The sequence below is a fragment of the Borostomias antarcticus genome (genome assembly GCF_949987555.1).
Source record: "Borostomias antarcticus genome assembly, chromosome: 2".
Taxonomy (NCBI): domain Eukaryota; kingdom Metazoa; phylum Chordata; class Actinopteri; order Stomiiformes; family Stomiidae; genus Borostomias; species Borostomias antarcticus.
Genome location: NC_140235.1, coordinates 25,154,286 through 25,168,410, shown reverse-complemented (window position 1 = coordinate 25,168,410; position 14,125 = coordinate 25,154,286). Strand labels below are relative to the sequence as shown.

Below are 14,125 nucleotides of genomic sequence, written 5' to 3'. Positions count from 1 at the left end.
GGAGCCTGCTGGAGGATCAAACCCTCGCTGGACTAGGACAGAGAGGAGAGAGACAGGAGGGTTTAGAGAAAGGACGAGAGGAGCTGTGACTGATGAGACCCTCCTCCTTCTCCTCCTCCTGGACAGAGGTCTACTCTCTGCCCCCCGACCCGACACCACCCAACCCCGGGACCTCAGACACTACAGAAACCACATGGAACCACTCTGACACGAATTTGGCTGGACAGCTTCGGGATGACGTGACACACACGTTACCAGCAACCCCACGTGCTGGCCACTGGGGTCATCTGGTGCCCTCCTGTGTGATGTCATCCTCAAACCCCACAGAGTTCGGAGGCGGTCAAGGACCGAGGACTGTGATTGGTCCATTCATCTATCTAATGTTTACCTGGATGACTGCACATGTACTTACCATATTTATAACCACTAACTTATAACTGCTTTTGTATTACTTAGTATTATTATGATCGTTACTATCCTTCTCAGAGGTTCCAGGTATTGATCTCTATCTGACCCTGTGAGAACGGCATAATGACTGATCAGCCTTAGGGAGTCAGGAGTCAGGACTCGAACCTCTGGCCGTCCTGGCTTGTTTACCACTAATAGCAGGACGACTAGACCCCAGCACCTCCTCTTCCCCTCCCTCTCCTCCTACCTCCTCCTCCTCCTTGATCCCCCCTCCTCCCTCTCCCCCCCCACCCTCTCCTCCTCCCGCTCTGGCTGTTGTCATGTGACTGATTATGTAACCACGCGCTGACCCACTACTGCAGAATGAACTACACCTCCCAGCATGCTCGGGATGAGCCCCTGACCACAGGACGGAAAGGAGAAAACTACAGGACATTTAGGAGAGAACTACAAGAAGTAGGGGGACAGAACTACATTAAGGAGAAAGTGGAGGACCACAGAGTGGCCATGTTAGGACTCTCAGAGCAGCATGTGCTGATGACAGTGTTTGAACTTTGACCTTACTTACTGAACCATGTTTACCTGCCGTGTGTGTGCATGCATGTGTGCTTATGTGTATGTGCGTGTGTGCGCGCCCAGTGCCATAGTAGTCTCTAGTACACTCCTGACTGTGTGGCTGCAGCGCCCCCTGTAGTATTCTGGATGAACCTCTGTCTGATAACGTGAACCAGATCACCTCTCTGCTCAGGACCAGCAGATTATTTTAAACCTTCTGTAGCCAGAGGGTGTATAAGAGGAAAAAAAAGATTTAGCAAAGGATGATGTGCTACATGAATGAACTCTTACTTTGTTTCTGTACATAGATTTTTCATTTTTTTATGATTTGCATTCGTTGTATTCAACTTATCTGCCTACTGTCGACAGACAGTCCATTTCTCTGTGGGCCCCGAAGCACTATGTATTACTGATAGTAACCACAGAATATAACACACTAAAACTGAGAAACTGGTCTCGTGTCTTTTTCTGAGGTTTCTCCTCCCTTTTCCACCAAGTAGGAACCGGTTCGGTGCCGGTTCACGAACCTAATTTTGAACGGTTCCAAGCATTTCGACCAAAAATAAATGAGTTCGGGAACCCCAAAGTTGGTTCTGAACCGGCACCAAAAAAATAGGTTTTTCAGCGCGAACCGTGATGATATGACGTAAAACGGTTCCGCTCAAAACTAGTCGAAACGCGGTCCCGTTCCCTAGATAGAACCAAGGTTCCAAGAATTCTGAACCGAACCGGTTCACGAACCAGAGTTACTTTGGTGGAAAAGGGCTCAGAGTCCCGTCTGGTCCCCCAGATGAGGGATGAGATCCAGATGATTGCGGTGAAGGAGCTCCCTCCCTGGGCCCTGCAGCCAGGCCTCGGCTGCCCCCTGGTGGTGAGCTGTGGTAGTACATGTGTGGGTGTGAAGACATCTACACACAAAGACTCCAAACGGACCTAATACATCCATGAAACGGACACGGCTCTTATTTTTGTATTTTATTAGCAAATATTAATTTTCTATGACAGATACAAACACTAAGATGTGCTAGTGTCCAATCCAATCAGGGGGAGTCAGTGTATATAAACACATTTTTATTTAAACAATTATTTATAAACTTTGTTAATTTTATCAATTAAGCTTTCACGTAAAAAAAAAATACATTGGAATTTACAAAACATAATTTGACATCGTCGCTCAAAGATCAAATCTCAGGGTTCAAGCAGTTTGGGGGTTTATGGTAGCTCATTGTAAGGTTGTAGTGAAGTTGTGCTTTGATGTTGCACAGCACTGTCGGGAGCGGCAGGGGGTATAGCTGCTGTAACGTGGACATGTTGTAATAAGGTTGTGGTATGTGGTAATGTTGTAACAAGATTGAGGTAATGCTATAATGCTATTATGATGAGGTTATGATCTTGTTATGCAGGGGGGGGGGGGGGGGGGATGTTTATGGTGAGGTTATGGCAATGTTGTGGTAGCGTTATTGTAACATTGTGGGAATGTTATGCCGGGCTGGCAGGGCAGGTGTTGGGGGTGACACCCAGCAGGGTGAAGGCCGTGCTCAAGTCCAGATTGTGGGTCACATGACCCTTCATGAGACGGAGGTTCCGCATGCAGCCTTGGAATGGTGTCTTGGTGGTCAGACAGTTCTGCTTCACCCCAACTAGAGAGAAGGGGAGAGAGGAGGGGGATGGAGGTCAATATGAGTCTGAGGAGGAGCATGGCCTAAGGTGTGTGTGTGCGCGTCTGTGTGCGTACACATACCAGGGAAGCCCCCTACGTAGACGGGGTCGTTGGTCTCGGCGGAGGTGGACTGCGGGTGGGGGTTCTGTGTCAGGGTCGTGACCCCGTCCACGGTCAGGCTCAGGCTGTTCTTGGTCTTCTTGGCCAGCAGGGTGTGCCAGTGGCCGTCACAGAGCCACACCCCGCGGGCCGACACCACGGACACACGGCCCGCTCCGTTGTTCACATGGAACACCGCCTGGGGGGTGAGGGGGGGGGGGGGGTCAAGTAAATGTGATAGCCATGGTACAAGAATGACATGGTGTTGTGGTTGTTATGGCAAGTGGTGGTTCATGCACATTCACCAGCAAAGCTGCTGGATCTCTACCTCCAGCCCTCCACTGGCCTGCTCCACCCTCCTGGTTGATGCTGAGCTCCAGGCACACGTACACGTGTGTGTGTGTGTTTGTACAGTGTGTGTATGTCAGACTGCTCCACCCACCTGTCCGTTGCTGAGCTCCAGTCCGATGGCGTCTACCTTGGCGCTGCTCACGCCCAGCAGCACGCCCTCCGGTGACGAGGTGCGGAACTGCAGCGCCACCGTCACGTCGGAGCCCACCTTGTAGCCGTCGCGCACTGGAGACACGACACGTGCGGTTAGACACACACACACACACACCGCCCCTCTTGTAAGTTGTCCAGTCTAGCTGTGCGTGTCTAGGGCGTGGCGCTACTCACTGAGGGCGGCGTGTCCCGTCCCGCTGAAGAAGGATCCGGTCTGGTCGTGCGTGAAGCAGCGTGCGGTGGCGTGTTGGCTCTGGGCCGTCTGGGTGTTCAGGCTGATGTCGTTCAGTATCACCGACTGAACACAGCCGGCCAGACTGTGGGTCACCTGGGGACGGGGCGGAATACGACTCAACGTTACAGCTTAGGACGCACGTGTGTGTGTGTGTGTGTGTGTGTGTGTGTGTGTGTGTGTGTGTGTGTCCTACATTGCCTATCTTCCTGGCGGTGTACGTGTGAGGCAGGCCGCCCAGGTACAACTTGTTCTCCACGTCAAGACTGTTCCCCCGGGTTTGGACCGGAGCCGACACCTGCCCGTCCACGGTCAGCGTAACGCTCCTCCTGACGAAGTCCGTCTTCACCTGCGCGCGCGCACACACACACACACACACACACACACACACACACACACACACAGGGGTTAACTCACGCAAAGTCCTGCAGGTCTAGAGTGATAGCAGAAGTTATCACAGAAGGTGTCCAGTATGATATATTGACTGTTCAGAGGGGGAAGAGAGATCGCACCGTGTGCCAGCGTCCGTCGTTGACGGCCAGGGGGAAGGAGACGGTGGCCGGACCCTTGCCCAGGTCACAGGTGAAGAACAGGCTCCCCCCCAGCAGCTGCAGAGTGGCGTAGTCCATCTGGTTGGCGTGAGCCATGTAGTAGAGCAGACCACTCTGAGCGTAGGTACGCACGGTCAGCTGCACAGAGAAACTAGGGGAGAGGGCAGGCGGGGAGTGGGTGAATGAGTGACTGACTGACAATGAATGAGTGACTGCTTGGTTTCTGAGTTTCTGTTCTACAGTAATCTGCTGACTTCTCTATTCACCTATACATGCAGAGGAAAGTTGCAGAATGGCCTTAGCTGAGAGTGCTTGTGTGTGTGTGTGTGTGTGTGTGTGTGTGCGTGTGCGTTTAATTTGATCTCTGCTAAGAGCCTGTGATGAATAATAGATAGCAGATACTGTAGGAAGCACTCGGACTGGAGCAGGAAGTGCCGTGGCCCCTGGGGCTGTCTGAGTGTGAGCACCACTCAGCAGGTCCCGGCGCGGGGCTGTCCGGGGTGAGGGTGAGCTCAGCAGGCTCGCTTTCATACTAGCCTGAGACGCTGAGAGGAGCTGACGCTGTAGATATGATCACGGTCTGGCCGGTTACCAATCTGGTCAAAGCAAGCCTGGTATATATTGCTATTCTTGCACTTTGCCTTCAGCGCTAGATTATGCTCTTAGTCACTTGTTTTAGAGGGAAGATGCACTGTTGAGTTCTGACAAGTAGTAGTACATCGGCTTTTCCTACGTTAAATTCAATTATTGTTAGTCGCTTTGGATAAAAGCGTCAGCTAAATGACCGTAATGTAATATAATGTATGTGCCCCTAGCTACGTTGTACGGGTACCTATTCCTGATGTGGTGTCGGTTGATGCTGAGGGTCATGTGACTGTGTTTGGAGAGGCCAAACTGGTGGGCGTCAGCCAGCAGGCTTGGCTCCTCCTCCGAAACGCACTGGAGAGAAAGGACGGCCAATCAATCAATCAGTACAGAGAAAGAGAGAGAGAGTGTGTGTGTGTGTGTCCTAGTCCTACCGTTAGTGGGCCTGCCGTGAGGGCGCTGAGCTGGGTGGGGGGTGTTTGCGGGGGTCGCACGGGGTCGGCGGTGGGTTCTGGGTCTGGTTCTGGCTCGTCGGGTAGCAGGGTTCTGTTAGGCCTCTCCTCCAACAGACAGCTGTCCAGGTCCACTCCCTGATACCGTACTGCCCGGGACAGATCCACGAGACTGGGAGAGACGACATGGGTCAGAACCACAGACAGACAGACAGGTCCACTAGACTGGGGGACCGGGGCTGCGTTCCGAATCGCATACTTCTACTTCTTACTACCAGTACCTACTACAGCTGCCCTTAGAAAGTACGTACTTTGCAAGTAGTAGGCATCCAGTTGGGACATACTACCTTGTCATAACATTGCGCCTTGAAATTTGCCCACATCCGTCGCTGTCCATAACACGACATTCGTCTACAGCTGTCACGACTCGCACATGTGATGCACATTTCCGCTGCACACAGGATTGTGGGTCAGAATAGCCAGAAAAGCCTGCTGGCTTGCATACTGCAAAATATGACCGGATGTAGTAGGACATCCTGGTATTTTTGCCATACTGCATGTGGCATACTATGTATTGGGACATACTAAATCCTGTTTTGGCATACTATATAGTAAGGTAGTATGCGATTCGGAACGCAGCCCAGGCCTTTGATTGCCAGTGCCAAGGCTAGGAGGCTTGGAGACCGAACGTGTCCAGGCAAGAGCGGAGTCTTACGTGGCGTCGAGGGCGAGGTTGCGGAGGCAGCCGTGAAAGGAGACTGTGGTGCGGAGGGCTGCAGCGCCCTCTCCTGGTGGGAGGCCCCCCAGGAATATGGAGTTCAGAGACAAGACCGCACGCTCCGACGACAGACGGATAGACTCCTGATGGTCCTCGTCCACCTGCACCGTCAGAGTCCTGCAGACACACACACACACACACACACACAATACAGAAGGCAAGATAAGCGTTATCCTAATGAGTGCGAATTTGAAATTAGTTGGCCTCTCCCGTGCTAGATATGAAACACGACAGGGCAGATGTGGTGGCTCTGTCTCCGTGGCGACACTCACTTCCTGTTCCTGTGAAGGACGAGGGAGTGTTCCAGTCCGTCGGAGAAGGTTCCGGTCCGGGGCTTGACCACCACTTTGTGAACGCTCCCACCCTCCACCATACTGACCTGCACCTCCACCCTCCCCGCCACCAACAGCACTGCTAGGAAGGGCTACACACACACACACACACACACAGGAAACGTTCTGATATAGAGAAAGATACACGTCCTCAATCCTATTCTGTTCTCTATATCAATGTCGGAACAAGGTGGATATATATTACACTATTACCTCCTGTGATGTAACCAGAAGGGTTTGTACACCTCTATGACCTGTCTTGTAGGTAGGTACAGTATATCCACGTGACCTGTGGTGTCGCTGGGGGTCGCGAGGGGTCATCTGTGTTACCTGTCGTGTCTGCCTGCGTTTGCGAGAGCCCGTCTTGCTGAACCCGGCCAGCAGGACTCCCGTCTGGTTCCTGGAGGAGAAGGAGAGCAGCAGCTCCCCCTGCTGGCCCAGAGAGAGAGGATGCAGCTCCAAGTACCCTCCCCTCAACACTGACACACTCCGGATGGGCTGGAACACACACACACAGAGCCAGACAAATAAGTGAGATAAAAAGTCTTAAATCGTTGTTTGTCCTACTGCACTACCACATTAGGAGAGAAAATGAATCAAATCAAATCACGTTTATTTATATAGCACCTTATCAATACAAATGAATGCAACTTAAGGTGTGTTGTGGTTTTCTCTGTCTCTAGTTTCTAGTGATCTCATTCGCTGTCATATAAAAGTTATATTGGGCCTAAGTGTCTCTAATACCAGTGTATATTTAGCTACGGCCAAAGGAGATACCGTTGGATGAAAGGTCAGTCTAACGGTCATAGGAGTTGAGGAAAGGTCAAGGGTTTCTCAATTCATTTGGTCAGCAAAAGAGCCGTCAACAGGTTGGGTAATCAGAAAGTAGAGATAGGTCAGACTGCTTCATGGCCATAATAAAGAATGGTCAGCTGACAGCCTATATTAAGCTTCTCCACTGAACCGTATAAAAGAGAGAACCACCGGACCAAGGAGACTTACGTGCGCTTACCTCGTAACTCATGAAGGCTTAAACTATCTTACGCTGGCTTTAGCTTAGCTTAGCAAGCTAGCATGTTAGCATGCCACCTGTTGCAACATCTGCTCATCTGTTCACAGGTACGTTACATTGTCTAATCCTGTTACGTAACTATGTTAAACTAAGCTATGTCTGAAATCAATATTGATCCAAAGCCCAAAGCTTTGATACTGTATGTTTTTGATACATGCTTTTGATGATGAATAAAACAACAGAAAGATTACTCTCTTCTCAGCATTCATTGACCAGTAAGGTTAATCAGGTGATCCAACATCAAAATGGCGTTGTCGGCAGGATTGTTAATATTATAAGCTATTATTACAACTGAAAAACTCTGATAGAGGCGCAAAACAAGTATTTTACCTATGCAAACAGCGCGCACAATAACAATGTATAGGAGATCTGCTTTAAATAAGCCAAATCAAGAGTAAAAGTATAAAATGCTTATTCAATCAAAAGAACCTGTTGGAACTGATTAGTTAAAGGGTCAATGTATGTTGAACGAGAAAAATGCCAGATTTTAAGCTGTGTGAGAATTTGCATGAGCTTAAAGTGTGAAACAATTGTCACTAATTAACAGGATAACGATGCTTAGAGTATGTATGTTTGAGCACCAACCGCCAGTCAGTGCTATTTCCCAGAAATTCGATAAATTTGGAAATGAGTGAAGTAGGCTAGTATAGATTTTCCTTAGAAGTGAATGAAATACAGACGCATTGTTAAGATCTAAGGGAAAGGACCGACCGCTGGCAGCTGGCCAGGACTGACACAGTCGTTTTCCCTGCGTTGTAATCAAAAACAGCAAAAAACAAGGAGCCCCAGATAGTGACTTCTCGATTGGATGGGTTGATTATAAAACTGCAGATTTTAGGCGCATCACCTTGGCAGAAAAGTGGAAATAAAAACGATTCCGCGGGGAAGGAATGTAGAAACGGGGCCTGATTTCAGGGTAGAACGGTCGAGAAGTCATTCGGTCGTAATTGTACAGGTACCGTTAGGGAGGGGGATTGGGCACCCCTGGACCTAGCGGTAAACAGACGGGGGCGGGGCCGTAAGGTCCCGAGGACACGCTAAATCGGTACATATAGTGCTGGGGAGACGACTGAAGGCCCCCGTGTCTGGTGAAGTATGAATTAACATACTGCTCTGGTACCGTCTAGTCAGCACTGTGTCGCTGTTAAGGGTGGTTGGCACGGTGTGGTACGTGGATGACAGTCCACACCTAGCAGAGGGGCGTGGTAGACGACCTCTGTGAATAGGCAAGGCTGGTGAAAACGGTCAAAGTTCTAATATCCATAGCCAAGTGGAATTAGGATCAGACCGTCGGTTCTGAGCTGGGTGACTAACAATCATTACAGTGTCCGGGATCGCTATCGACTGGGTCACCGGCCGGTCGGGTCGCAGATGGCAGTAAGACCACGAGATGGCCGCCGCGCTCGGCTCAATGTACAGTCAGGCCACTACAAGCCAAAAGCGAATGTGTTAGTAGGCAAGTAGTGCTTCTGTGATCGGTGGGCTTTGAAAAGAAGACACCGGGAAGCAGAAGGTTGAGTGCTCAATCTGGGGGAGCCCGGGCTGAGGCCTCAAAAGGGAAAGGGGTCTAGCCCAGGACTGCGCCCTGGGTGGGAGGTCTGAAAGACTCAAGCGACCTAATTTGATAATTTAACCGCAAACTAACGGATACAAACACCAGACCAGGGAATTCGAAAACAAGTGACATTTGTAGGTTACGCCAGATTCCAGTAAATGAATTGTAGTTGAAAAGTGTCAGGAAATACCAGAAAAAGCGAGTGACGACTAAAAAATGATAACAATGTTTATGTCTGTCATAAAAATAACTGTGACGATGCTTAAAATGCTAAGCGCTACAGCTATGCTAATGTGCTGAAACTTACTCACTAAAAAAGCCAGCTGATTTGAATAAAGTGCTATTATAACGCTTTTGGGAGATCAGGAGAGTGTACTCATGAGAGTGAGGGTGTCTCATGAGGACAGGCTAGAGCAGAAATCTTCAGGGTTGGTGTGTGCGTCAGTTGGGGAAGGTTACACACAATTCTTAAGGCTATTAATAGCAACGGCCCCGGCTCAGGCGGGCGGGCTAGCCCCCACCCCCCTCTGCTCACTAGCCCCTACCTCTGCTCTCGCCCCCGCCCCTCTCTCTCACTGTCTCCCTCTGTCTCTGTCTCTCTCTTACAAAATTACAGTACCCCAAAGAATATTGAATTGAGCCAAAACTATGATTAGTTGTTAGTAAATTATGATATTAAACTATTGAAACTGCATTTTGAAATACCCTGAAGATATATATATATATATATATATTATTTAAAATAATAGGAAACTGGCTAATGATGATTTGAGTACTATCTGCAATAATGGTGCTTGTCTCCCCAGACGCTCGGGACACCTATTGTCCTGAGAAAGAATGGGGAGGACAGGTCATCAGCTTACCTGGTGGTCTGCAGTACATTGTGTAGATGACTCGGTCGTCATAAACCAAGAGGAAAAAGTTACCCCCCCCAGCACAGCTGGAAGACACTCAGTGGCCACAACAGGTATATATATAGTACTGTTTTAAGAATTGGCACTGTAACGCGTGTGAAATAACGTAACAATATCAAGCGATCAGAATCTACAGAACAATAGACTACTTAAGGAAATATTGCTGTAATGAATGTACAACATAACAATAATATGACTTCCTGAGAGTATTGTTCCAGAGTAAGGAGAGATTAAGTCGTGAAGAGTAAGGAGAGACGAAGTCGTGAAGAAGAATCGATTCCTGTGCGTCTACCAACGTGGTTTGATTGGGCCAACACCGTCACCGGTGGTGAATGGCGCGCAGATTTAAGACAAATAACTGACCCAGTGATTAATTGGTTAATCGCCTGGGTGCCACCGCTCCACGTCTTCCATCTTGCAGGCTCGTAGGAAGGCACGTGATTAAGGTTTCTGATCAAAGCTTTAATAATACGACGTAGCGGGTTAACATCTGTGAAGTGTATTTTTACCTGCAGGATGGACAGAGCGGCCGTGGTGAACCAGCCATTGGGTCAAGCGAATACAATATGACTACACAAGAAATGTTATCTCCACTGGAGATAAATATTTCTATTGACATACAATCTAATAACTGACTGAACTAACTTGTGAGGTGCTCTGGAGCCAAGGTCCGTTCTACGATGGGATTGTATTGTCCATCGTGACCTGACGTCCGAGAGCTGGAGACTAACCATCAAGACTACACTGAAGAGAGGATCAGGTGAGCTGTGAGTGAGTAGCCAATTAACCAAGTAACATGCTTAACCAGACTGGAAATTACTGTTAAGAAGTAATAGGGGAAGCGTAGTGACTAGAGTGACGACTTTAGTGACTACCTATCCCTGATGGGAAAGTAGGCAATGACTTATTTGAGTTATAGGGAAAGCAAGAAGCAGTAATTAAGTGAACTATTTAAACTCAGTGGCATAGGCGGGACAAAGAAAAGATTAGTGTGTACATGAGGGCAAGGAAGAGAGAGCAAATACTATTTGCTAAATTATATTCTAGACTAACCATCCCAAGCGAAAGATTCATTGGAAATCTAGTGCCCTGCAGGGGAAGAAATTAGTAATATTTTATCTTCTGCAAAGTCATTTAGCAAAGAGAATTATAAAATCATTCTTTTAATAAAAACATTGTCCCAATTAGTGTTTGCTCTTAGCCAGGGTAGTGTTAAAAAGCAGGGCAAGACATTGTTTAGAATAATTTATATTTTTTATAAGAAAATAGATGTAAAATATTAGAAATAGGTATAGAATGTTTTTTTAGAATAATAGTGTTAGTTTTATAAGCTGAATTGTTGCTAGAATAATTTATATTTTTGAAAATTTTAATTGAACTGTCCAAATCATAATCAGTCGATTTTTACTCACTATTATCATCAGGAAATAATGAGAGAAAGGAATGTGGAGAGAAAATCAATGACTATATGAGAAATTGAACAAATTGTTATATTACACTGTTGTACAATTGTACTATTGAATAAGGAATTTGTTAATCTGTTGTTAAAGTCTCTGTGTGCAGCAGAAATAAAATTGGAACCAGACCAGTCGCGCAGCAATGGCGGTCAGGATACCAACATGAACCGTCGGTATGGTAATTAAGACTTAAGCGCAATCAATTGCCATTATTGTCATTACCATTGAGAATTGTTGTATTTTTACTTTCATCTTAGAGCTGTACTAACAAAGTATTATACTGTGGTGTTAATTTGTGTGTTTTTAATTCAATCCAAAGGAAGATAGAGCAACATGGCAGAATCAGAACAGAGCAGTACATGAATGCCAAGACAGGTGTTGAGCACACATGCGGAAATTGTCCTGGCAGACAGGAAACTAGGTCTCTTTCTAGCCTGCATTTACCACTGTGTAAAAGCCAAGTGGGATTGTTGACCAATGTTGTCTCTCTCTCCATTACAGAGAGGGGGCGGGGTCAAGGCAGTAGTGAATGGAGACAGGCCACAGCTACAGGAAGCAGGTAGAGTAGAGAGCGTCAGAGATTATCAACTGTTCATTGTTTGTGAAATCTCATCATACCCCAAAGGCCAGGTGTGACCATGAGACATGCTGAGGTCATCGCCCAAAAGAATGTGTACCCCAACGAGGCTGGCGCCAGACGGGGGAGGTGATTGACGGGTGAGCCCGGCGGTTGGACTGTGGGGTTCCGGCGGCTGGACGATAGGGTTCCGAAAGGAGGCCTATGGTTCAGGTGCGTGGAACATGGAATGTGATGCCGCACGGGGCAAGGAGAAAGGAGAATGGCACCTTACCCCCAGCCAGACCTCTGGGAGGGACACAAAGGGAAGGCCAGGGGATGGGGTTTTGAAAAATAAATAAAAATAAGATAAAATACAATAAAATGAAATAAAAATGATATAATAGAAACAGTGAAGAAAGATAGCTCTAGAACGCCAGGAGTATGGACATTAATTCTGCTATGCGTGGTCAATGCTTTGTGCTCCACTAAGGAATTAAATTATTAATTACAGTCCCCTACAGGTGAGATTTAGTTAAAACATGTCATTAATTGTCCACTGCATTATTTTGATAATTTCGTGTCCAAGGGGGGGATTGGTTTATTTAGGAGCCAGGCAGTGTAGCTGCAGGGACCCTATTGCATTTGAAAGGATAGATGTAGTGTGATTTCTTTCGGAATTTTATTTCAGAAATTGGATTTTTGGAAAATGGTTAATTCTGTTCTCTGAAACCAACACTACATTACCCACAATCCAACGCAAGCTCCACCAATCGGAGACATCGCTGTTGGCAAACATACCTAGCCCCTGCCGAGGATACATTAGATCTTCAGACTGTCATTCACAAACTCAGTGACCAGAGTGTCATTAAGATTGAGCGACAATGCATCAAAATGTTTTACAATACAGAGTACTGTCAACAGCTCTCTCTTTAATTTGTTGAATATATTATGAAACTCTGATCACTTAGGCCACTCATCCACACTTTAAAGAGCAGACCATTAGTATATGATGCAACATCTATTGTTGTATCCTTTGTTTCAGTGTATACTTTAATCAACAACGATATTTCATGGGCTATTGCAGATACCACCAGTGTTTTATGATGACACATAGTCTATTTGTAACACCAAACGTCAGTTGTTGTTAATTAACTCAGTGAGATAGAGGATGTTGCTTGGTGTCAGAAGTTACAAGTTCAATCCTCAACTGATGCAAAATGAACATTGGGATGTCAACTTTCTTGTTGTCTTCATATTCTCTTGCTCATTGCTCCAAAACTTGCCTAAAATTGCCTGGCCACGCCTCACTGTGCGAAACAACTTTAGGTGTGGTTTGAGTTTGGCAAGGTTTATTTAACTCAAGTTAAGGTTTTAAATAAGTTTTATTTTAATACCAACTAAGCAGCAAGTTTAAGTTAATGTACAGACAAGGCGCTGGTCCGAAATTTATCTGCACAACAAGTTTATCAGAACTGTATAATAACTTTAATTTTTAATTGGAACAAGAAAATTGCAAATGTTTTTGCTGATGGAATGTACCCTAACTCCTACGCTATGCTGAGTTCCAGTCTCCCCTCTACCCAAAAGTAAATGTGGACATCTGTAACCTCTGCATTGTGCTGAAGTTCCACTAACAAAGGAACAAAGTGACTCGTGAGCCAAAGACCATCAAGGAAAGGCGTCTATGGAGTGCCAGTCTACCCAGTCTCCTCTACACTCTACTGGACTGATCGGACAAAGGACACTCCTATGCTAGGAAGTGTGAGTGTTAAGGATCAGACGGGTGGTAAAGGACATTCCTATGGATGCCATCAGACGAGTGGCAGAGGATTAGACGGTGACCATCAGACGGGTGGCAGAAGACTGAACGTGTGCCAATGGATCCGACGGGGGAGGAGGGAAAACAGAAGGACCTCAACGGACATCGCAAGGAGGCAGAAAAACATGTCCGTGAGGATGACTTTTCTTAATGCATAATCACTAATATATACATATTGTCATTAGTTATCTGTAACAGGACAAAGCAGTTTATTTATCTGTCAATGTACGAATTTTGTTTGTTTTGTTTAACAGTCTTAAAAGTGTTTAACTGTCTTATGTTTCAAGAAAAAGAAGAAAAAATGGTTAAGGACTGTGTGACTAACATGTGGGTTTCCTCTCCACATGTGTTCGAGAAACTCTCTCTCGCGAGATGGCTTGGCTGTGGGGTTTGGACGAGGCAATGGAGACTGGCGCCAACTGTCCCATGAAAATTGAGGACAAAGACGCAGGACTCCGCTCCCTACTCCAACCTACAGACAAAGCTAATGTTTTCTGAATAACAAACACAATTCTTTTGAAAATTGACTGTGTTTTTGAGTTAGCATCTATTGTCTGAAGTTATTGTTTAATGTTAATTGTTGTTTTATTGAC

General features: G+C 46.8%; 1 protein-coding gene across 1 annotated transcript in view; it reads right to left on the bottom strand.

Moving 5' to 3' along the window:
• Positions 1 to 2,442: 2,442 nt before the first annotated feature.
• The window catches only part of lama1 (laminin, alpha 1), a gene marked incomplete at both ends in the record, with an annotated part of 49,276 nt that continues 37,593 nt past the window's right edge, over positions 2,443 to 14,125 (bottom strand). The window contains 11 exons of the mRNA XM_084453958.1: positions 2,443 to 2,603; positions 2,705 to 2,921; positions 3,165 to 3,298; positions 3,401 to 3,554; positions 3,655 to 3,807; positions 3,971 to 4,160; positions 4,842 to 4,948; positions 5,029 to 5,218; positions 5,762 to 5,941; positions 6,097 to 6,248; positions 6,487 to 6,654. Coding sequence (XP_084310084.1) covers positions 2,443 to 2,603; positions 2,705 to 2,921; positions 3,165 to 3,298; positions 3,401 to 3,554; positions 3,655 to 3,807; positions 3,971 to 4,160; positions 4,842 to 4,948; positions 5,029 to 5,218; positions 5,762 to 5,941; positions 6,097 to 6,248; positions 6,487 to 6,654 — 1,806 coding nt within the window. The remainder of the gene's footprint in view (positions 2,604 to 2,704; positions 2,922 to 3,164; positions 3,299 to 3,400; positions 3,555 to 3,654; positions 3,808 to 3,970; positions 4,161 to 4,841; positions 4,949 to 5,028; positions 5,219 to 5,761; positions 5,942 to 6,096; positions 6,249 to 6,486; positions 6,655 to 14,125) is intronic.